Source organism: Orbicella franksi, chromosome 9 (assembly GCF_964199315.1).
Source record: "Orbicella franksi chromosome 9, jaOrbFran1.1, whole genome shotgun sequence".
Classification (NCBI taxonomy): Eukaryota; Metazoa; Cnidaria; class Anthozoa; order Scleractinia; family Merulinidae; genus Orbicella; species Orbicella franksi.
In genome coordinates, this window is record NC_138153.1 from 11861744 (window position 1) to 11886828 (window position 25085).

Here is a 25085-nt window from a genome sequence, read left to right on the forward strand (position 1 = left end):
CTGAATTTAAAAAAAAAAAAGAAGGAAAGAAAGAAAGAGAGAAAGAAAGAAGACTTGTGTCTGCCATTCTGCATGTAAAATTACTTCAAGTTCGAATAAATATAGTAAATGATAATAAACAATTCTAAGAAAGACAGGAAGACGGTGAAACAGTCACGCAAGTGCGATCGCGAACAAACGGCCTTCGAAAAATCATTTGATGGTAACTACAGGCTAAATCCTTGTTTGTCCATCTTGTTCTAACCTCAGTCGATTTGTAAGATGAAAGAAGTCGATGAATCTATTTCTGCTTGCTACTAAGTATACAGAAAATTTTGCCCGAGCTCATAGGCAAATGCGATCTATGAATGTTTTCGTGGAAAATATAGTGCATGCGCAGATCTCCAACTTATGAAATGGCCGATGAAAACATTTCGTTTGATTGTTCCAAGAAAAACTGTCTGACTTTTCGAAATTTAATTACTTTTGTTTCAGTTTCAACTCCTTTCGCAATTCTACAATGGACAGATTGAAAATCGCTGGAAAACACTGGCATAATAATCCTTTATCAAACTAACATTCATTACGATTACTTAGCATAACGTTATTGTCGGTTAGAAAATAATTCCCCCCTCTGAATTTTAAAAAAAAAAGAAGGAAAGAAAGAAAGAGAGAAAGAAAGAAGACTTGTGTCTGCCATTCTGCATGTAAAATTACTTCAAGTTCGGATAAATATAGTAAATGATAATAAACAATTCTAAGAAAGACAGGAAGACGGTGAAACAGTCACGCAAGTGCGATCGCGAACAAACGGCCTTCGAAAAATCATTTGATGGTAACTACAGGCTAAATCCTTGTTTGTCCATCTTGTTCTAACCTCAGTCGATTTGTAAATTTAAAAGTTACATGTAAATCGCAATCATTCCAGGCCGTTCACTTCTGAGGTCAATTTAGCTCGCCAGTCTAGATCTTCGAAAGGAAAATCGTCAGTTTAGCTGTATTGCAGTAAACATTCCACACAACAACAGCGAGAAAGGTAAGCGCTACATGCAATTCAGGTTTGGAGAGATTTCTTGCTACACCGAGGCGAAATTTATTGTTATTTAAATGGTCAGCAACAGAAGCATATTTTTCTCCGATAATGGTATTTTAACTTACTTGGAAAGTACAATTATGCCTTGAGCCCCAAGCGACTTATTTATTTCCTAATCATGATTATTGCGGCTGTTGTCAGCTCTGGCTCAAGCCACTGTCTACCTTCTCAGCTAACAGGTTCGCACATTTAAAAAGTAACAAATAAACTGCTTGGTGTGCTTTTATAAGTAAAGATCTTTGATCAGATCACATAGAAATTTTCTCCATCAAAGCTTTAACTGATCCAACGATCCAAGTTTTATTGAGGTCTTATAGCTCAGAAACTGCAACTCTCCACAAACGTGTCAAGTTTTTTTTTTTTTCCCCTGAAAGCGGCAAAAGTTGGACGAAGCAATTCAACAGGAAATGACTCATGATTTAAACCCGGACGAAAGCACATATCGTTGATTTGAAAAATAGTTCGCCACAATTTCAGACTTATTTGATTTAATAGTTTACGTACAGACGAAGCTAGGGTTGAAGGGGTGGAAATATCAAATCATTATGCCATTTATTCTACCTATTATCGGGCAAAAAGCAGAACATGACTTTTATAAAACACTAGTATTTGAGCTGTCACAAATCTAACCATAATTTTAGAATGTTGTTTTTCTGTGTCACTGCTACAGTGCATGTCACAATAATTTTTGTTTCTTCGATTTCCAAGAAATCGCCATCACGTATACATCTCTACTTGAGGGAACAAAAACACATTCTTCAAAAGGTACATGAGCTACTTTGTACTCAAAATTATCTACATTCACACATAAACTGCGTTTCGTAAATGTAAAAATCTGCAATGTTGTTTGAGGACAGTATTTCATGTTACAAATTGATAAATTTGAACTATCCTTTGAATAAGTGGAAAGTCTTACTGTAAGATGGTTAGTTTTCCCTCGATTGAGAACTACTCCAATACATTCAGCGATTTATATTATTTTTAAACACACGGCAGAGAACGTGTACAAGTTGTATACGTGTAAGAACCGTCTCTTGGGCGAAAGAGTACTTTATCAGTTACGTACGTATCGAATGTTTTGCGCATATCTTCCTTGAACACCGCATTATTTGTCAATAATGATAAAGACCATGCAGATTATTGCAGTTCTTTGACAACCCCATCCAAAAGGAAGCTTTCTTCGGCTTGTAGATACCATTGAATACAAGACCACTGAAGGAGTCAAGTAAATATCAAATGAAAAAATATATATGTATATATACCGAGGAGGAATAAAATCGCATGTAGGTGACAGCTACCATGTTAGAAATAAATGTCTACAATATTAAGGTATTTCATCATTGAATTAAAAGCTGCATTACGAGTGAAGGTTGCCAATTCAGTTTCGCTACATAGTCTAAATCATCTCATTACTAGTGGCTATCCAGGTCTGATTTAGTGCTTCTAATGTTTAAGGGGGTAAAACAAACCCAGAGTTAGTTCTGCACTGCACTATAGTTAGCACTGATGAAATGAAACTTGCTGGCTTACATCTCGACCAAGTATTGACTCAAGGGTTGCCCAGTACGAAGATGTGCTTCGTACGCCTCCAGCCATATTAATCCTTTCATGAACACCTGGTACAAAGTATTCTCGCCCTTCCACAAGTTTGGCCTGAAATGGCAGATACCGGTGTAGCCATCTATTGTATAGCCCAAATGATTGTCGCCGGGATATTCCTCCAGAAGGAATCCATTGCGTGCTCTCAATTTCGACGACGTTTTGACCACCAAGTGGGGACAAGAATTGGGAAAGTCAGAAGGCAGATACATTCGTAGTGTGTATTGCTTGTCGTTGGAGCATGTAACACGAACTTCGACTTTCGTTTCGTGGCCGGGATCAATCCACGTCACCCTGTTGCGGAAATAGCTTTCCAACAAACTTTTCTCCACAGCGAGCCTATTCTGTTGGGCTGCTGACCAAGGCATCAAGATAAAGACTTGTGGAAAGGTAGGGTTTCAACCTGTGTGGCTGTTTTCAAACACACTTTGAAGGAAGCCCTCAAGGAAACAAATCTTTTGTTGCTGATAACAATACTGGCACCTCTGCTATCTGCTTGTGCGCGTTTAACTCTTTTCGAAGAAACTGAAACCCCTGAAGGGAACTATTGTTACTATCACTTTCCAAGAAAACGATTTTATGACGTCACTTCTTTATCAGATCGATCAGAACATTGTTTGATAAATATAACGTAAGAGTTTTCAAAGTAAATTATGCAGATAGAGAAGTGCTACACTGAGAACGCCGGCCTTCATAACGCCGTAATTGTTGAGGTAGTAACGCATGTCACAATATCGAGATCCATTTTGCTAAAGCACTATAGATTACGAAATCAGCATGCGTTGAACAGATTTCTGTAGTAGATTTGCATACGGTGGGGAACAGGTATTCATGTGGATCAAATTTTTCTCCTTCGGATTAATTACAATTGCAATGTTTCAAACAAACACTCTTTTTTGATGTTGCTCAGTAAGTTTCTTTTGTTGCATTTTATAATGTAAACAAGCAGCGAGCGCCAAAGGATCCAAGCTGAGCCCCGTTCGCTCGTGTTGGCTTGGCTTAGAACAAAATAAAATTAACAAGAACTCACGGTTTCTACTTATGTAGTCAGGCTAATTTCTTTTCTTACTCTACGCAGCTCTTACCCCTAAAATATGCAAAACTGAGGGGTTTATCCTCCCTGAATAGCTTTTTAATTTGGACATGTGAAGGTACATTACCAAAGATCAAACTAACATCGATAGCAGTTCACAATAACATTGGTCATTAAACTTCCTCTGTTTCTAAGAAATGACAGCCCCTTCCCTTGTTTGTCTGTTTGCTTGTTTTTATTTTCATATTAAATTTAACAGGCACACTACAATATATACAAAGGACTGTCTCATGTGAAGATAGAAAAAAGACTGGCATGTGTTACCTCTTCCTCGAGCTCTAAGAGATGAAATGAATATTACGGAAAGATAATATTTTCAAAACGAAAACACGCAATTCAAATTGGAAATGCATTCATTCCTTAGTTTTAAGTTCCACTAAGCTAGAAACTAAAGTTAAAAAATAGTTACTTTAAAAATGTAGCAATAAAATCTCGCACCGTTTACAAAAAATCCTTTGAGATGGGGACAAACCAAGGAAACGTTATATCAAAAAACTAAAATACTTTAAGACTCTTTATAAACTAGAAAAAGCCAAAATTGAATTCCGTTCAAAGTGTATTAATCAAGCTCTAAATTTCCGGGTTTGGCTTTATTACTTGCGCATCTCACCCAAATATTGACTCAAGGGTTGCCCAGTGCGAAGATGTGCCTCATAAGCCTCCAGCCATATTAATCCTTTCATGATCACTTGGTACAATGTGTTATCGTCACGCCACAAGTTTGGCCTGAAGTGGCAGATACCCGTGTAGCCGTCCCTAGTCCTGCCTGTGTGGTTGTCGCCTGGATAATTCTCTAGATACCATCCATTATGTGCCCTCAACCTTGATGATGTCTTCACGACCATATCAGGACAAGAATTGGGAAAGTCGGCAGGAAGGTACACCCTCAGAGTATATGGCTTATCACTGGAGCTTGTTACTTGAACTTCGACTTTCGTTTGGTCTCCGGGATCAATCCATGTAATTCTGTTACCGAAGTATCCTTCCAGGAGTCCTTTCTCAAACCCGAGCCTTTTCTGCTGTGTGGCTGACCAAGGCATACTGTTAAGGCTGATTTGTGACAGATTGAAACAGGTACAATGTTAATTTGGCGAGTCGCGATTGAAAGAGTAATAGCGTCAAAATGACAGCTTTGACAACTGCTCTAAAACTGCTCTTTATGCTTTCCTTTAGTTTGGGCGTAGCAACTAGAATAAGAGACAGAGGGGAGTGGTGAGTGCTAGTTGTGGTGGTGGGAGGGGGCCTCCTCAGAAAATGATGGACAAAAAGAAAGAAAAGATGTGGGAGTGGGCAAATGTAATTGTGGCTGAATGAACTAACGAAAACAGAAATATCCACATGATAATAGGTAAATGTAAATTGTAAAAAAAAAAAGTGATTTTTTAACCCTTAAAAAAGTGACCAAAACTATTGTAATCACCAATGTCACTATCATATTCCCTTTACCTCCCCCTATAGGTTGAACAATCATGCTCAGTATGTGATATCCGTAACCTACCTTTTTGGGAAAAAAGCGAAAAAAAAAGCCTTTCATAATTCTAACAAGCAGGGTGATGTCACCAATTTGTGATTATGCCAAGAAACCGAAGAAAACATTTCGATTTTCCCTTTAAAATAAAGCATTTCAACTACATTGTCTTCAAAGCAAAACTATATCTTCACCTGTGAAGTATTCCTTCGGTGTTCTATGAAACTGTTTTAAGGTGCGTTTTAAAGATGCTATATTGTATTCATCGTCAAGCATACAACCTATTTAAGTACTGTGTACTGTAACACTGAATGTAGTGTTGTCACAGATATAAATTGGTTAAAATATATCGCAGGTTTTCGCTCTTTCAAGTACCCATTTTCCCATAATTTTAATATGTCAGTTTTATAAAGTATTATATATTAAATTTTTTCACCTTGCATAGAAATGTATGAATAGAATAAACTGAGCCCACGAATGAATTAAGCATGCAAACTTTTCCGAGAAAGACCGGTAAAACAGATGATCACATCACGTGCACGGTTAATTCTAGGAAATGTTGTTTACAACAAAGTGCACGAGCTGATAAAGAATTGTATCTTGAAATATTTGGCTTTTGCAGTAAAGCTAGTTCTTTTTTTGTAATCCTTCAGCTCAGTTCTTCGTTGTTGTCGCAAAGATGAGCGTGACAGTAACAGTCCATAGCGGCGAACTGAAGCAAATCAAACGACTAATCAAAAGCGCGACGAAGAAAAACCTCGCAAACGGCCAGCTATATGGTCTCTGGACGCACTCTAATCAGCCAGTCATTCAGTATGTTATTGGAGATCCTAAAGGCGACGGAAACGTTACAAAATTCCTTTGGGAAAACCATGGCTTACGACATGTAGGAAACTGGAGCACCAAAGAACTTGAAGGTAAGGAAACCGAAGTAATATATCTCGATTGCTCGCATAAGTCATACACTTCCGCGATTCGTAATGTGTGTCCACATTTTATTTGTAACGCCTTCCAAACTAAAATGTGGCATTCCAATTTGGAAAAATTCCGAAGGGTACTGGTATTTGATGCCGAAAAAGTTTGTGTTTCCGAAAGGTTTTGGCTTATTGGAAGGAGAAAAAGAAGTGTTCGGTTGAGTCCGCCAGGGACAATACATCCAATTTCACCAAAATGTACAATTTAATGTAAAAAAGATCGTGAATGTAAAAAAGATCGTGCACCCATCGCGCTTTCCTTTTTTGAGAGATTCAGATTTTCTGATCTCCCGGCCCACAACTTATCAGAATAAAACGGTCATCCATCTATGATTCTAAAAGGATTCAGAATTTCTGATCCTCCATGACTTTAATAGTTTCAAAAAACTGATCCCCAGTCCACAACCCGTCAGAGCAAAACAGTCATCTATTTATAATTCTAAATGCATTCAGAATTTCTGATCCCCATCACCTCACGGGACAAAAACGGCTATCTGTTCATGGTTCTAAAAGTATTGCGAATTTCTGATCCCCCTCCCCCACCAAATCTGCTAACATGATAGAAAGAGCTGTCGATTTATAATTCTACAACATTTCAGCATTTCTGATCCCACATGACTTAAAGGGATTCAAAAATTCTGATCCCCCAGTGCATAACTTATCAGAACAAAACGGTCATCTAACCATAATTCTTAAAAGGATTCAGAATTTCTGATCCCCCTTGTCAGGTGACAGGACAGAAATGGCCGTCTATTTATAATTCACAAGAAATTAACTAGATGTCTGATAGCTAAAAAGTAACGATTGGATAGTAACTTTAAACACATTACAGACAAAAGGATCACAGAGTAAAGGGCATCAGAAAAGTACACAAATGAAATATTCACGGCTAGGTCATTATTAATAGGGAACTTACGAATCGACGACTTTCGCACGACGGCGCCTTTGGGTCACCATATAGTCCCGCGTCGTCGTCCTGTAGAAATTTGAATTTACGATTCGCAGTAAAGACGACGACGTTTATGCGCGACCAGCAAATTTTTTTTTGTCTCAGGAGCTCGAGAAAAAAAATACTCAAGACAGACCAACAAAATGTGCTAGCATGGCAGAAAAGAAAGCGCAGCTGTACGTCGAGAAAAATTTGGGTTCTAAAAGATTAGGCTGGCTATAAGACCACTCAAAACAACAGAGGAAAAATCGCCTAGCTCTGTAGTTGAGCTATCTTGTCCTTGTTTCTAACTGTCGACACGAATGCTAAAACTTTTTAGTCCTTTCAAATTAATTGTACACCAGAAAATGTCTTATATTTCAGTGAAGCGTGATTAAAATGAAAGATTTTTCATACAGCAATTTGCTTTTCATTCACACCGTGTCGTGCTTTGACCGCTTTCAGTGTTGGTTGAACTCATAGCGTTCGCCATGGCACTGTAGAAGGTCGTTTCTTGAACGAAAACAGGCAAATAAAATTAAAATCAAACATCAAGGACATGCCCCTAATGTGATACTTAAATTATCTGGCAAAAATACCCGAAGTATCGGGGGAAAACTTTGAAAACTAACCTCACGGCCTCCTGTTTCCAAGACGCCGGCAAATCGCTCTCACCAACGTCGTCGACTTTGGCGTGAAGCTGGAAGTGCTCAGAAACGCATGCGCAGTGAGCATGTCACGCAATCTAAGGGCGGCGTCGTGCAAAAGTCGTCGATTCGTAAGCTCCCTAATAACGATTTGAAACCACGCCAAAGGATCGAGACAAAAATTGCAGTTTCATTTCGGACAGTGAAAGGTTTTATTTTCAATTCAAAAAGATATGAATTTAGGCTCCAGAATTACGAGCTGTTGTTTAAAGTCCACATCAAAGATAACAAGAATTTTAATCAGGACTCAGCTGCCGTCTGCGCCACCTCCGTTTTCTGCTTTAATGTGTTCGTTTCGGATTGAGGGCCGCTATTCTTGCCTTTTTTTTCCCCTCTGCTCTGCAATGAAGCAATTGAAGCTAAATATTCTTATAAATAGCGATAGAATTAACATTGTTTTTCATTAATCAATTGATCGGGAGTGTATTCTTTTGTAAAGAATAGTGAGCAGTATGTAGGCAATGCGGTAGTGAAGTGTATCGAGCGTGATCTGTAGCTTCAAATCAATTCAGTGTAAACTTTAAGTTACCTCTTCAAAAAGCACACTAACAAGCTATTATGCAAGCATTTCATACATAGGAAATACGTGTGAATAATTTCTTCGTTACGGGTGCTAATAAAATCAGGAGAACAAACGTTTTTCTTGTGTTTCAGTGATCGCGAAATAAATATAACAACGAAATTTCTTCAGCCACAACATTGATTTCGATTCAAAGATTGAGCAGCTAACTGTAATGTTGAGCAACAATTATGATATACTTACTTTTCTGCGACTTGCCTTTCTTTCACCGAAGCAACCAAGATACTCGTTTGAACTTGGACAAATCATTCCATGCTTCTTGCTGCTATTGACAATGTTGGATTCGAAATTGCGCGCAAATAACCGACTCCTTTGGAAAGGGAATCTGCTGGTCAAAAGTATTCATTTATCAGATTGACCGAAGGATTATGGGATCGAACGGAAACATCCAAATGGCGGGCAAAGATCGTGGTCAATGTTGTTAGGATTCGATAACAAAGCTCTCTGTTATTATATAGCCTTGCTCTACGTTGGAAAGCAGTCACAAATTGTTTACAGATGTCCGTGGTTATTCCAGTTGAGTCAAATCCCAGTAAAGGTGGAAAAGTATGAAGTTTCGTCGGCAAAACAGAGTGGCAATCAAACTATTTGCCAGCAGCTGGCGGTTTCTCTTACACTCGTCAGGTTTACAGAAAGGTTATGGTTCCTGCAGCTTTCCAAGGTAAACTGATTTTCTTGCATAATTTGTGACGGTTCTTAAAATACTGGAAACGTTCTGGCCGATTAAATTGATCGTGGAAGATTACAGAAGATGCAGATACTTTAACACACTGTTAAGTCTTGTTGATTTCGTGAATACAAATGTTCATTTCCTAAAGGAGTTATGAAAGCAACTGTATTCAACGCAACAATATACGAACAATTTCGTGTTGGGAAAATCATTCATTGTAAAAGTACAATAAGTGCAATAAATGTGAGCTCTCTCATGTAGTTTACATATACTTCTTATATATCTAGTGTATATCTTGTCTAGGATCAACTGGGCATACATATGTAGTATACAACACCTAAAACACAAGATATCAAAAAGCAACATCCTTCACCTTTTTGATTTTCAGGTTGATGGTGGTGCTCTTGAGGTTATGTTAGATGTGCACATTACATTATCAAGACCATTTGTTTGCCACTTATTACTTGAGTTGCAAAAGACTGATGTTATTTTCATTAGGGTGGTTGAAGTTCTCTTTAATTGGGCAGTGTTCCAAAGGTCCTTTATAATTTGGCATTTCTTTATGCAAATAGAGGTTATTTAGAACAGCAGATATAATTCACAGCTAGGTTACGGAAAATTACTTTTAACCACTTCCAGACCTTTGTACATAAGTCTTGCCATAATTTGAAAAACCCATGATTCATGGATAAAATTAATTGAAAAAAATACTTTCATGAAGAAATTACTGTAATTGAAATTTGAAATTCATGTCAAGAATATTTTGTGCTTTTCCGGTCATGAAATCTGTTTACATTTCATGAAAATTTACTGAAGAATGTAAACATTTACTAGACTCCAATTTAAGTAGCTGAGAAGTGTTTCAAACAGGATTTTAGAAAGATATATGTTAAATTTAAGTAAGTTTTGTGATAAGTCGCAACATAATGGAAACTCATTTCCAGCCAGATTTTGTCCTCCTTTTGCATCTGGATGTGCCTGGTTTTTGGTATTAAATTTTAATGTACAACTGTAGCAGGTTTAAATAAAACTATTAGTTATTTATACATTTTCCTATGTAAATACAGAGATTTCACTTAGGTTTAGGATTTGAAGAACAGTTATCAAAGATCCATATAAAATGAATAATGAAGAGTTTTCAATAGTTAGCTATAGTTTCACCACCTGTGACTAAGAAAGCTTTTGGTTAGGTAAATATTAAAGTGCTGCATGTACATGAGTGATGGATAATTTTTTAGATTGGCTGCTATCTTTTTACTATCTCTGGGTTTTGAGTAGGTTATCACAGTGCGATATGAGTGATGGGTAGTTTTCAGATAGGCTATCTTTTTACTAGATAGGATAGTGTTTTATTGTTCAATGTAAGGACTAGTCTTCAGAAAGCCTAGGTTTTGGCTTACTACATTAGTGGTGGTTTTTGGATAGACAAGTTAGTAGATAGATAGGCCATCTAAGTATCTGTTGACTATCTACACAGGAAGCTAGTTTTTAGCTAGTCAATCTATTTCCTAACTATCTGATAGATAGATATTAGTTAGCTTTAAGCCATGTCAAAGATAGCTATCCTCTATCTACAAAACCTCTTGGATAGAAAAAAGAATAGAGATTTGCATCCCTCAACCAGGAATGAGATAGTTGCAAGTAGCATGAAGTTAGTAATGAACTAGTAATAAGATATGATTGTTTTTGGGAGGGTTTCTTTAACTGAGGACAGCAAACTATTGCCAGCTACCAGGAGACATCTCCAAGATGAGTATGCCAAATTAAAAAAGAAAGAATAGAATTGCTTGTAGCATTAGCTACAATACTTGCATCCATATCTGTCAGGTCTTTATAAAAACAATTTTACCCACACTCTTCTCCTTTGAGCATGGTTAAACTGGTTGCGTAACTGAAGTGTGAATGAACTGGTAGCCCACTCAAAAAGTTAGATTGAAGATGTAAAAACGTGTTGGGCAAAGCTAAAGTCCATGGCCTCTGCTATATGACAACAGGTTTTTGGAGGACACTGTATACATGTATGTAGAGTACATTGACCCACTTAAATGTATCAACTGCAAATTTAAATGTTCATGTATATTGCAGTCTTTAATTGTCATCCCTGTAATGTACTGTAGTGTTCCTGAACGCTCTTTTTGTTTTATAACAGTGAGGTGCCTTGTTTCCATGTTAAACAGAAATTGTTAGAAATTTTTCTTTCACATAAGGTGGGCAAATTCTGACAGAGAAAGTGGAGTCTGCATTTATGCTTACAGTTGTGCAGTTTGAGTAATCTTACTGTTTTGATCAATTCTGAACTTTCCTATCCTCTTAGGTACTGTTTGATATTGTTTTGTTAAACTTACAGCTACTGTAATTTTGAAGTGCATAGATCATTGTAATACAATGTGTGATGTTTACAGTTACTTATATTAATAGACTGCTGTGAAGAAAATTTTCTTCATCACTCTCTCAGTATAATCTGAGTGTATGGAATCTGTTAAGAATTATGCTATATTTGTATAAAATTTCTAATTGAATATTGTTATGAAGAAAAAATATTTTGATTAGACATTGTTCAGGCAGGCAGCAAGATCTAAACCCTGTCTTCAGTGTTATGATTTAATGTGGCTACATTGGATGTAACACTGGCTTTGCAGGGGATCAGAAATTCTGAATCTGCTCCTGTGTTCTTTGGGGGATCAGAAATTCTGAACCCTTTCTAGAGTTCTTTGGGGGATCAGAAATTCTGAACCCTTTCTAGTGTTCTTTGGGGGATCAGAAATTCTGAGCCCTTTCTAGTGTTCTTTGGGGGATCAGAAATTCTGAACCTTTTCTAATGTTCTTTGGGAGATCAGAAATTCTGAACCCTTTCTAGTGTTCTTTGGGGGATCGGAAATTTTGAATCCTCTCTTGTGTTGTTTGGGGGATCAGAAATTTTGAATCGTTTTCTATGGAGTACCTCTCGAGCCAAGAAATTCAAAAAAATCATTTAGTTTCTTACGCGTGACTTAAACATTACATTTCAATTCAAATAAAGAATAGGAAATTGTTCGGAAGAATTTTTTCATTCCTTGCAAACAGGGAAACTTTTCCTCTGAGTTTTAACACCAGTTTAAGATTCTTAGTATATTGCAGATATCGTCTTTGGAATTAAATGGCAATCATAGATTTCCGTCTAAGCTCTACGTTTCACTTTAGGCCAATTTTGCACTCATTTCCAACGAAACTTCCAAGCCTGCAACGTAAAAATAACTTTTCTCCGAGACAGGTTTCTATTTTACACCGAAAAAGTAGCCATTTTTGAAGTGGTTCTCAGTATTTACTCTGAATTTTATCAAATTGGAACACCACATTTTAGTTTGGAAGGCGTTTTGTATTGATTAGCATTTCGGTCAATTTTGTGTCGGTTTCTAAGCTTTGCGATCAGGGAAGTAAAGCAAAAGATTCCCAAATGCAGAAGAGTCAGTATTTATAATCTGTCAATGAAAGTACAAGTTAGCCAATTCGGAAGCACACTTTGTGATGTCGCCGTTGGCCAATTCGGAAGCAGACTTTGTGATGTCGAACATTTGTATCCGTTAAATAGTCGGTGGAATCAACAGCAAGACTGTATAATCATTAAATCACACATTTTTAGAGGTGTTAAGGAGCATTGAAGCATTTCAGATTTATCAATTTTAGGAGTTACCGCAACAAAGAAGGGCAAGCTGGGTCAGAAGAGAAAAGCAAATCTATCAGACTTCCAGCTTGGCATTGATCGCCTTTCTGTATAATTGAAAATTTGGTTAATCATGTGATCCAATTTTGTTTTGCTTTTTGATTTATATTTATTTATGTATTTTTTTTTTTTTTTTTTTTTTTTTTTTTTTGCTATTTGTCATAATATTTTACAATTATTCACCGAAGTGGAGGTGAATAGTGGTGGATATTTACCGAGCCGCGAAGCGACGAAGTAAATATCCATCACTTTCACCGACACTAAGGTGAATAATTGTTTTAGTATATACCACACAAGCTGAATAATTAGCGGGCCAAAACGTTATTTTATGTGTGACAAGCGGTCGGAAATTTTAAAATCTCTCGCGCCGGCTGCTCGGAGGTGAATAGTACTTGCTAACCACCTCCGAGTTAACCAGTCAGAGCGCGCGAAAAGCACTATTCACTTGTGTGGTATATACTAACATGAAACATCTTAGTGTATACACGCAGTGGTGGATCTAGGGGACCCCCCTTATTTTGGGTAAAAAAAGAAAAAAAAATCGCAGAAGGAAGCAAGGCTGGTAGGGCAAGCAACCCCCCCCCCCCCTCCCCGCCTTTAACAACTTTAGAATTTTAAGTTGTCATTGTGAATGTCAATGAGACAATGACTGAGTATTCGAAGTTCCAAAAACTGGGTCACATTCTACAGATTTAATTTTGCGAATATTTGAAAAGAATACGCTCCGTCAATACTGACTAAAGACGTTTTACGAGTCTTAAGTCATGTAGATTTCCTTAAATTTCTGCTCAGGGTGTAAAACTCACCTAGGGACGAGGACTGAATTTGAAAGAAAGACCAGTCTCCCAGTAACTGTTACTAAATTTCCTTTTCGCTGTGAAAAATTATTGTATCATGGATTCGATGTGCTTTCGTGTTCTGTCATGTTGGTAGTATTACTACTTAAAGTATGATTGGCAAGTCCAGCATTTTCTGTGCTGAAGTCTATTTCTGACGCCTCCTCTTCTTTCACCCCAACACCCAGAGTTCTTCTGTCCTCCCAGACTCCACCATCAAGACTGCTGGTTCCATTGGCATAACACAGTTGCTAAATCTGCTCTGTTAAAGTAATGACTAATTTTTCTTGTTCTTCTTATAATTTCAGATGATGGCGCCATAAATGGCACTTTACCACCCTCCTTCGTAAATATGACAGTTGAATTGCAGGAAGGTGGGAAGATTATGGATGTGAAGCTCGGTGTTATTGAGAAAGAATCGAAACTGAACGGAGCACTTGGTAATGCATTAACGATAAACGCATTTAATACAAATTAAATTAAAGGGTAAACATATCGGTTGATCTGAACCTCTTTAAAACCTCTATTTTCATTCACTCTTGCTAATCTGCGCCTTAATTGCTCTTTAAGGGCTAGGAACATTATTTGTGTTCTTTATCTATTGTTCCATTTGACCAATTATAAAGAACTTTGTAAATGCTGCGTGTCGCCCCTCACATATTATTTAGTTTGATCGGCTAGTCAGAACAAAACCCGACAAACGAAGATTTAAGAGTTTAAATGCTTTAGGTCTTAAAAGACCTAAATTATCAGACAAATTAAAAGTAGCAAAAAAAAAAAAAAAAAAAACTGAGATAACTTGACAACAACAAGATCTTCAACCACGCAACCAAAAGACATATTAAATATCCATTAGAGACAAACTGGGCTTTTTTCGGTCTGTGCGAGGAACTGTTGCTAGTAACTTTTCAACAGAGAAATCTAATCCGTAGGTAAACAGTTGCCTTCGTTCCTTTTCCTATATTCGATAATGTTAGTCACCCAATAAAAGGTCTCCCAGATTTATAGCATAAATTAAACCTTTTGTACTCAATGTACAATTATGCAACGAAAATTACTGTTAACAGTGGTTTCACCTATCTTAATTATAAAGGGATACATGTGTGTACTATAATATTCTTCAACAGAGCAATTGCAATTTCAATTGTCACATCCATCTTTTCTTCAACAGAGACGCTGGAGGGACAAAGCGCTTTCCGTTTAAAAAGTCCGTTTTCTGAGCAAGGGGATCAGAAACTTCAGGAACGATACTATGCTCCTCCAGACGATGGCCCCTTGGATGTGAGAGATCTTTCACCAAAACCGTCACACCGCGAAGCCGAGACGAACAAAAACCAGTGGTACTCAACCGAAGAAGGCATGCAGCTTTTCGGAAAGATCCATGGTGCTCTACAGGAACATTTTGAAGTCAGACCAAGCAGGGATACGACAACTCACGACCTTTGCTTGTTCCTTAAATCCGAAAGATGTGAGTTTGCTGTCAACTTTCCATATAATTTTCCCCATGACTGGGCGATCCTTATCAGAGGTGACAATCGAAAGGAAGCAATACGTTTGACGGAAGCAAGCAGCGAGGGAGGAAACACAGAGGGTTTCAAAGATAAAAAGGCACCTAACTCTGCAAAGGATGAAGAGAATGCCCAAGACACAGATGGAGAAGGTAATCTTGGCCCTGCGAAGATATCACAGTCTCCTCTTTCGTCTGCACAGGATGAAGAGAAGGACAAAGATGCAGAGGCGAACAGGAGTCTCGATCCTGAGGAGATCCCACAGTTACTACTTCAAGAAATTCGTCGCCTGGTGTATGGAACACATGTTTAAGCTGCCTGGAAAACCCCACCTCAGTTGAACTAGGAATAACACATATAATAGCTTTTGGAGATATAAATTGGATGGCAACCTACTAAAACCTGGGGTGACGAACGGTCCTTCCGAAACTCTCGAATTTTACGATTTTCGCAGTCTTGTGTGTATGTGCGTGTGTGTGTGTGTGTGTGTGTGTTTTTTTTTTTTTGTTTTGTTTTTTTTTTGCCTCTTTTTGGCGGTTATGTGCGCCTCACAGTGTCGAAAATTTCACGAAGCTGTCTCTTGTTCGATTTTTTGTTTTTTTTTTAGAAAGGCGGAGAAAGTTTGGTAGTCTCTTGACATATTGAAACTTCCAAACTTCCCCCGAGAAAAGGTCAATCCTAAATTCTCCTTAATTATCAAAGTTCCAAAAAGACACGTATCGCCACACCATTTTGGCGCTAAAATATCTACTAACTTGTTTTAGGATATTGAGTCGAATGTCTTGGACTCACAAAGAAAAACGTTAGTCTCGCCTTCTCGTAAAGTTTTACACTTATCATTCGTCACCCCTGCAACCTGAATTGCAAAACATTTTAAGTCACTTTTTAACAAAGTGAGTGTGTAGGAATTAGCTGGGAATTATTACTATTCAAGAATAAAAAGAACACAAAACCAGTACCTTTCAATGCTGGCAAGGATAAAATGAAAAATAGAATTGTTTCGCTTATATGGTATGTCAGACAAACATCCAGTGCAATATATTATGTTTCATGCAGATTAAATGAGCACCAGGCTAGGGATTTCAACACAATTTGAATCTTATCTTACATCTGACACTCCTGACAAGGTAATTCAGTTCAAAGGCAATAAAACGTAGAATGGGTGTATGACTTGGGCTTGTTTAATTTACTTATTGCTTACTTTATTTACTAATTACTTACTCGTGAAGATATGATTGATCATCGCAGTTATACACACAACTTAAGCAGTTGTGAAATTAAAGCCTGAAAAAAATTCCGGCCTGAACGGGATTTGAACCCATGACCCCTGCGATACTGGTGCAGTGTTCTACCAATTGAGCTATTAAACCAACTGGGAGAGGGACATTACGAATTCACATTGTGACCAGGTAAAATTTTCAGGGTGCTATCAATGGGACCCCTGAAGCTATTACCTAACATAGAATACACAACAATAGGATATATAAAAAAATAAAAACATAAATTATATATATGGCATCCTCGTCTCGGAGAGACGATGGTCAGCGCATCACTGTCGACAGGCTCTTAAGTGACTCAAAAGCCCGATTCTTGAGTGGCAGTCTTTGTTGCAGCTGGTACAGATGTAGTTTGTGGCCTCACGAACTGATACTTGTCGTTCCTTTCTCGCCGCCCGCTTGATTGTCGTCTCGGCCCTGAGTGCCCCCTCCTTCACACCGTGACGCCAGGCGGCGCGGTCTTGCGCGAGGACCTCCCAGGTATTGGGATTGAATTCAGCGAGTCGCAGGTCACGCTTGCAAACATCCTTAAAGCGAAGGAGAGGTCGGCCCACGCGTCGGGCGCCCTCCCACAGTTCCCCGTAGAGGACTTGCCTTGGTAAGCGATCGGGTTCCATACGGTGAACATGACCGAGCCACCGTAGGCGTCTTTGGTAGAGTAGTGTAGGGATGCTCGGCATGTCGGCTCGTTGAAGAACATTGGTGTTGGAGACTCTGTCCTGCCATTTGATCTGAAGGAGACGCCGAAGGCAGCGGAGGTGAAACCCGTTGAACCCGTTGAGCCGTGGAACCCGTGGAACCCGTTGAGCCGTATGTGGGCCACGACTCGCTCCCGTAAAGGAGAGTGGAAAGGACACAAGATCGGTAGACTTGCAGCTTGGTCCTCTCGCTCAACAGGTCGTTAATCCACACTCTCTTGTTGAGTTTGGCCATAACGCCGGCTGCCTTGGCGATCCTTGAACTGATCTCGACATCTAGCGACGCTTTGCTTGACACTGTTGACCCTAGGTATGTGAAAGAGTCCACGACCTCCAGTTCAGTGTTGTTGATGGTAATGACGGGAGGTGTCTCTGCATCTTGGGCTAGGATGTTTGTCTTCTTTAGACTGATGGTAAGGCCGAACTCCTTGCAGGCGTGAGACAGCTTATCAACCAAGCGTTGAAGACCTGCCTCGCTGTGGGATGCCAGGGCAGCATCATCCGCGAGCAACAGCTCGTGTATGAGCACTTTAAGGGTCTTGGTTTTGGCGCGGAGCCTGGCAATGTTGAAAAGCTTGCCATCTGACCTCGTCCGAATGTATACACCCTCCGAGCAATCGGCAAAGGCGTAGTGGAGTAACATCGAGAAGAAAATCCCGAACAGGGTTGGCGCCAAAACGCAGCCCTGCTTTACTCCACTGCTGACTGGGAAGGCATCCGAGGTGGCTCCATCAAAGCAGACGGTGCTCTGCATGTCCTTGTGGAAGGCGGTGATGAGGGCGAGGAGTTTTGGTGGGCAGCCGATCTTCTGAAGGATTTGGAAGAGCCCACTACGACTGACCAGGTCGAAGGCTTTTGTCAGGTCCACAAAAGCGAGGAACAATGGTTGCTGCTGCTCACGACACTTCTCCTGCAGCAGGCGGAGGGAGAAGACCATATCTACTGTGGATCTGCCGGCTCTGAAGCCACACTGGGACTCTGGATAAACTCGCGAAGCAAGACTCTGCAGGCGACCCAGTGCGACACGTGCAAAGACTTTGCCTACAATGCTGAGGAGTGAAATGCCGCGATAGTTATTGCAATCGCTTCGGTCACCCTTGTTTTTGTAAAGGGTGACTATACTAGCATCTCTCACGTCTTGTGGGATGTGTCCTTTCTCCCAGCAATGGCAGAGGAGCTCGTGAAGCGGCTGGAGGATGGAAGGTTTGCCATGCTTTAGGACTTCTGCTGGTATGCTGTCCAACCCTGGCGCCTTGCCACAGGCGAGGTTGTCAATGGCTTTGCTGAGCTCTTCTAGTGTGGGCATCTCGTCTAGCTCCTCCATGGCTGGAAGTCCGGGCAAGGCATCAAGGGCAGCGTCTGTCACGATATTCTGGGTCGAGTAGAGCTCGAGATAGTGCTCGACCCAACGCTGCAGCGCTTGCTCTGGTCGGTGATGACTTCGCCAGACTTCGCTTTGAGCGGTGCTGTTTTCACGCTCATGGGGCCGGTGGCCGTCTTGATCCCCTCGTACATCCCTTTGGCGTAGCCACAGTCGGCGGCTGTCTGGATCTTTGCGCACAGGTTCTGCCAGTACACGCTAGCACAGCGGCGGGCGGTCTGCTGGGCTTTGCTCTTAGCTACTCTGAGGGCGTCGCGTGTGCTATGGCAAGAGTTCTGCTTGTACACCAGCAGGGCTATCCTTTTGGCTTCCGTGACTGGCTGCATTTCATCCCAATACGCCTCGAACCAGTCAGCATTCTTGCGCTCTTTTCTCCCGAAAGCGGACATGGCCGAGTCGTAAATAGCGTCGCGGAGGTGAGACCATTTGGTGTCCGTGTCTTCGGTTGTAGGCTGGTCAGCAAGCTTCTTCTGAAGGGTCTCGGCGAAGCTCTGAGCCTTGGCTGGTTCGGCAGTAGCGCAGGTGTTGATGCGAGGGCGACCCTTAGACTTGGCATGATGGATCTTACGCGGCTTCAGCCTGATCTTGCTGCCAACGAGGGAGTGATCCGAGTCACAGTCTGCGCTGTGGTAGCTTCGCGTGTGAAGGACGCTGCTGAGGTCCGCTCTCCTGGTGATGACGAGGTCTAGCTGGTGCCAGTGGCGGGACCGGGGATGTCTCCAAGACACTTTGTGCAGCTCCTTGCACTTGAAGTAGCTGTTGGTGATGCAGAGGCCATGGTGGCAGCAGAGCTCCAACAGTCTCTGACCGTTCTCATTCAACTTGCCAACACCGAAGTGGCCGAGACAGGTGGGCCATGCTTGCCAGTCGGATCCAACGCGTGCGTTGAAGTCGCCTAGCAGGTATAGGCTTTCGGAGCGGGGGATTTGGGACACTGTCTCCTCCAGGGCCTCGTAAAACTGATCTTTGGCCTATGGGCTGGACGTGAGGGTCGGAGCGTAAACAGACAGGAAGTTGACAGAGCCAGTCGATGTCTTCATGCGGAGGGCGAGGAATCTTTCACTGCCTCCAGTCGGCGTTTCTGTAGTGGGGAGCAGCGAGTTCCTCACAGCAAAACCTACACCATGCTGCCTCGGCTCGCCCTGGGACAAGCCTTGCCAAAAGAAGGTGTAGTCTGATTCTCTAAGAGAACCGCTATCGGCCAGCCGAGTCTCCTGGAGACAGGCAACGTCGATGTTAAGTCGTGTCAGCTCCTTGTTGATGATGGCGGTCTTGCGGGAGTCGTCCATCTGCTGAAGGTCAGCAGAGAGTCCGGGGCACATGGTGCGAACGTTCCAGCTTGCGATTCGAAGAGCTGGAGTCTCCGTTGTTGTTTTTCTTTTGTGACTGCCTGGTGCGAAGTTGTAACTCAGTATTCGGGGAGGTCCCCTAAGCCCTACGCACCCAGTAGAGCAGGCGAGCCATGGCGGGGCAGCACCTTACTGGCTGGGGGCTGCCCAGCTTAAGGCGGGCGGTAGCTGCCCAATGAAGCTACGAGGGCTTCTCCCACCGTCGGAAGAGACCCCTGGCGCTCCAACCTACGCCAATCGGTCGGAAGCTTAGAACCGGTAAACTGTCTCATCCCGTGTTGTACCGGAATCTTGCGAAACCGCTGAAGTGTCCTCTCCAGTTTGCGCTGAAGGCCTGGGCGGGATTATATGGAGACACTGGGCTGCCCACACGTCAGTGTCCCCCTCTCGGTTCCACTGGCTGAGTCCAAAGGAAAGGATGAACCAATACGATTTGGGGCCAGTTTCACTGCAGGAGCTGCCGGAAGGTAGTGCTGTGCATCCGCCGTCCGCCTTAGGGTCTCCACTCCGGATTTATCTTCGAGGTTGACTCCTGAAGCCTTTCCTGTGATCAGGTATAGCCGCAAGGCAGCGGAGGTTTGGAATCAGGGTTTTCCCTCCCCTAGATGGGCTGCCTTCACCGCGGCTAAAGAGCCCCATCTACCCCGGGTAACCGGTTTTAAGGCGCCAGTGACTCGACTTCACCCCTTCTCCTGTCAGTGGTGCCGGTTTCGCCGCGAGGAGGCCAGGAGTTGGACTTTGGCTGTCAGAGGCTCTTTGAGACGCACGCCGTGGGAAGCACTTCGAGAGGCTGTGGGGGCCCACTCCCACAGCCCGCTTCCCGGCTATAACAGCCTTACGAAACCAAAAAACATAAATATAGGAAAGTAAATTACTACAAATATCAAAAGCCTATAACTACCATAGTAATATCTTCACATTCACGTACATTTACGGGCTTTGAAACAATGATATCGTCCTTCGGGTTCATAACACAGCCTTCCTGTATTATGGCGTTTAGGAAACATGTAACAGTTTATTCTAATTCATCCACTTGTAAAAAAAATGAATAAGACATGTGACACGAAAACAATTTTAAAAGCTAATCAGAGAACCAGGGACGCTTTCCATTCGACCAAAACTTCCGGTGGGAATTTCCGGAAATTTCCATGGGCGAATGATACAGACTTTTCAAGTGTGGAAAACGACAAGCCGCACAGTTTTGTTCGCTTGGAATTTTTCAAAGACTTCGAGGTTTAAATCGCAAATATAGAAGCAAACAGAACACTGATATGTCGACATCGTGACTTTTTGTAGACCACAACAGCAGGGACCTTATGCAAACCACAACAGTGCGCAGCGGAAACGTCGCAAAACAAAGGGTTTAATGAGTCTTACAATGGTTTTGCACGCGTTATAAATCTTTGTACATTTCTCAGCCAACCTATGCAAAACAAACAAGTACACCACAAGGACATCATTTTTAAAAAACGCTTTCTTCACGAATTTAGCTGTAGCCAGTATTTATCGACATAGAAGTGGAAAGATTCTAAAGTATTTCAATTTTCGAATACGCGTCGCCGTCATCCTTGCGTAAGATGCCCAACTCGCTGTCATCGCGGCCAAAAGAACTAGCACTGAATAGAAAATTGCGATTTTGCATAAATTCCGAAAAAGAGGACAACCTCCTGATGTATACCCAAATTTTCGAACATATTTTCCTGGAAATTTCCGTTCCATTTGATTTTCATCCCGGAATTTCCAGAATTTTCGGTTGAATGGTTCGCTTTTCGGAAATTCAACAATTTCCGGATTTTCTGGAACTTTTCCCTGGAAATTTCCATACCATTTGTCTCCGTTTCGAAAATTTCGGAATTTTTGGTCGAAAGGAAAGCGCCCCACATTTTCTTTGAGGTCTCCTTGAGTAAATTTATAACATAACTAAAGCAAAGCGCGCGCTCTGATTGGTTAATTTAGCGTCTACTATTTGCCCATGGGTGTACGCTGCTGACGTGTATACTGATGTTTACAAAGCAAATCTTTTGACAGACATTGTTTCCAAAGTAATGGCCGACGTCCTTCTCCCAGAAATGCGAAACTGTCTTCACAGTTGTCTGAAGATGAAACTTTATCGAGTTACTGGTGTGCAGTCGGTTGTCATGAATAAATTTTCGCGCGCTTGTTTTCTCTTGTCATGTAAGACTACACGAACATTTTTTGTGATGTAGCTCAATAAAAGGACTTCTGTAGTTCCAATGTCTCAATGTTATGTTATAAAACAAATGGTAATCGCCATAGCGTGCACTATTGAGTTATGGATGCACTTGGGAGGTTTGCTAAGCACTCAAGAAGCTAGAGTCGCACTCGGCTATCGCCTCGTGCGACTCTTACGCTTCTTTCGTGCTCAGCAACCTCCCGCGTGCATCCATAACTCAATATTACACACTATGGCGTTTGCCATTTGTTAATTTTTGTAAGATCCCACAAGCCATTGCGACCCTATGAGTTAGCTCCCATAAGTACTTGCGTCCCGTTGTCTTGGCGCGAATTTCGACCGGCCATGTTGTATGTATGCAATGCTTGTTTTTCTCCGTGCAGTTGTCTTTTCGGAATTTGTCCGAAGATGCCTCGACGATCCACTTATTGTGTAAGTAATTGCTTTCGTAGAGTAAGATTGCAGCTTTTTTAACGATATTTTACCCCCGAGCTGCTCTAGTTGAAGCGAATTACATGGAATTTGAAGTGAGCTGAAAGTGTCTATCTCGACGTGTGAAATATTGAGCTTTGGTTGTAAACTTAGACGTCTCTGGAGACTTTTATCTGTCAATACAACAAAGCCCGGACGGCAGCAGCACGGTCTTCATTAACAGGTATTTATTGTTCTCTTATTGTTTGTTATTCAAATATTTATTTTACAATGACTGTCCAATGGCTCTATCATATGTGTATCGTGAGTACCTATATAAACTTTACATCATGTTTATTGCTGTCAGCTTTCGATGTGAGCGACAAATTGCATCTAAACAGTAGGTCTTTAAAGAGAAAATCATAAAAATCGCTTGAGATAACTTATATATTCATATTAACTTCACTGTTAGGCGAAAAACAAGTAGTATTAGTCAAAGTTTAACGCGGAACTGACTCGATGGTGGGAAGCTGTTTATGTAATAATGGAAAATGTAAAAATGTAAATCTTATTTATAGTGGTCATGCACTTAGCTACACAAGAACTAAGCTTAGCTAGTTTACAGGCATGCCACTGAAACAAAGGAAACAAATAATATTTCAAGGAGACTTAACGTAGTTAACAATAGTCTCGCAAAGCGTGCATGTGGCTTCTGCCTAACAGTTTATACATAATGCAATCAGAGCAAAGAATAACCACTTAAAGAAGTAAACGTAACGATGTATTAAACATGGTTATTTTGACAAAAGTAGCATTCATTATCAGGTAATTAAATTTCCAACGTGATGTTTCTCACATAGTTCAGACGGAAGACTATGTACAACAGTGGATTGATCCAGTTGTGTGTATGATGTTGAGATTGAATCCAATGCGGTCAGTGTAAACGCAGACTGCAGACTGCAGACTGGGGGTAAAATGCAGACTGCAGACTGCAGACCAGGGGTAAAATGCAGACTGAGGGTAAAATAAAATATCAATAATAAAAGACAGGAGGTTCAAATCCGCATCAAATGAAGACTTGGGAATGTCATAAATCCAGCAAACAGAATCCCACAAACTCAAACCAAAAGGCATTTCCAAGCCTTAGTCAAACATTATATTATCAACCTCAAGTTTTTGAACTCTCCATTTTGTTGAATCAAGTTTCCCACAAGGGCCCGAACTAATCGTAATTCTATGCATCTTACCTTTGTTTACATGTTGACCATTTTGAATTTTGTTTATGCAATTAGGTCTGAGACCAACCAACTCTTGCAGGGCATTTCCTTCATCCTGTTTTCATCGACAAAGTCTTAATAACGTTGAAACCACCGCGTGTCTTAGTCGGTTCAAATGGCCTCGCAATTGTTCAGAACACAAGGCAAGCAAAACATGACAGCACAACAACAGGGCAAGCTAAACTTGTAGGTATCGAGCCGAGTTTAGGAAAGACATTCAATCTTTGTACTTGACTTTAATATATCAACAGGTTTGTGAATTGGTATTAATATTTTATTCTACCCTCAGTCTGCATTTTACTCCCGGCCTGCAGTCTGCAGTCTGCATTTTACCCTCAGTCTGCATTTTACCCCCGGTCTGCAGTCTGCAGTCTGCATTTTACACTGACCGGAATCCAATGTTCTTCGAATTGTACATGCACAAGTTATTCACATACATGTGTATGAAGCTCTTTTAGCTCTTCTTGTGATCTAATAAGTAGAGCCTATTGGTTATTAACTGTAACAATATAATTCTTGACCTCAAATTACCATGCAGCATACCAGGAAATGCAAAGCTCCTAGCACAATGGTACATAGGTATAGAGAGGTTCCCCATCCTAGATTTTTGTGATTGATATTGATGCCATTTGATGGATAATCAATTGTTTGAAAATGATGAAGTCAAACATTTAGCAGTTCTGAAGCTCTAAGTACAGTGTCAAATTATTTAAGACCATATCTCACTCACTATGTGCCTGCTACTATCCGAAGTCAGATGATGCTAATTGGTCCCTGTATATGACATTCTAAATATCTTCCATGCAGCTTACAAAATGACTTTGTCAATGACTGTAAACCTAAAGGTTTTGATTGAAAAATATTCTAGTAGTTGGTTTTCACTTCAATCAGTGACTTTATTTCCTACCTTCTATAAAAATGTGTTCATAGTTGTATCAAAGATAGTTTAAGTGTACAATATCTGGTTCAAGTAATTGGTAAGGACTAATACATTTTGTTACTGATGTGTCTAAGATATTAGTAACAAAAACTGGTTAGCTTGCATTTATGACACTTTACAGCATTATGATTAACTATCCAGATCTTTGTGTTACACATCAGACAACTATTGTATAAAGATGATTTATAATTAGTACATACTATTTGGTATGACTGAGGCAATAACAACTTTACCAGATGATTCTCGGTGTCCTGGTTCAATACTAATTGTGATCACATCCACCTGCTTTACATTACTGTGTTTGCTGGTATATGTATACATTGTATGTGGTGAGATATGTCTTATAATTATAACTATGCATACTAATGCCTTCAATGATGTAAAACTTTCCTATCTGTAAATTTGCTATGTGTTTAGTGTTTC

At 40.6% G+C, this 25085-nt stretch overlaps 2 protein-coding genes across 2 annotated transcripts; one reads left to right on the forward strand and one right to left on the reverse strand.

Moving 5' to 3' along the window:
• Positions 1–768: 768 nt before the first annotated feature.
• LOC145496585 (uncharacterized) lies at positions 769–16626 on the forward strand. The gene is made up of 4 exons (XM_081476291.1): positions 769–1015; positions 5886–6149; positions 13936–14067; positions 14799–16626. The coding sequence occupies exons 2-4, from the start codon at positions 5912–5914 to the stop codon at positions 15446–15448; spliced, it is 1020 nt and encodes a 339-aa protein (XP_081332417.1). The 5' UTR covers positions 769–1015; positions 5886–5911; the 3' UTR covers positions 15449–16626.
• LOC145496589 (uncharacterized) lies at positions 3043–5407 on the reverse strand. Its single transcript, XM_081476296.1, has one exon. The coding sequence runs from the start codon at positions 4802–4804 to the stop codon at positions 4358–4360; it is 447 nt and encodes a 148-aa protein (XP_081332422.1). The 5' UTR covers positions 4805–5407; the 3' UTR covers positions 3043–4357.
• Positions 16627–25085: the final 8459 nt, after the last annotated feature.

What these genes read in the sequence shown, in the direction of transcription:
- LOC145496589 (XM_081476296.1), bottom strand. Translation starts at nt 4,804, where the DNA reads ATGCCTTGGTCAGCCACACAGCAGAAAAGGCTCGGGTTTGAGAAAGGA.
- LOC145496585 (XM_081476291.1), top strand. Translation starts at nt 5,912, where the DNA reads ATGAGCGTGACAGTAACAGTCCATAGCGGCGAACTGAAGCAAATCAAA. An exon ending in GAGCACCAAAGAACTTGAAG is followed by an intron (nt 6,150 to 13,935) that starts GTAAGGAAACCG and finishes TTATAATTTCAG; the next exon opens with ATGATGGCGCCATAAATGGC. An exon ending in GAAACTGAACGGAGCACTTG is followed by an intron (nt 14,068 to 14,798) that starts GTAATGCATTAA and finishes TTTCTTCAACAG; the next exon opens with AGACGCTGGAGGGACAAAGC.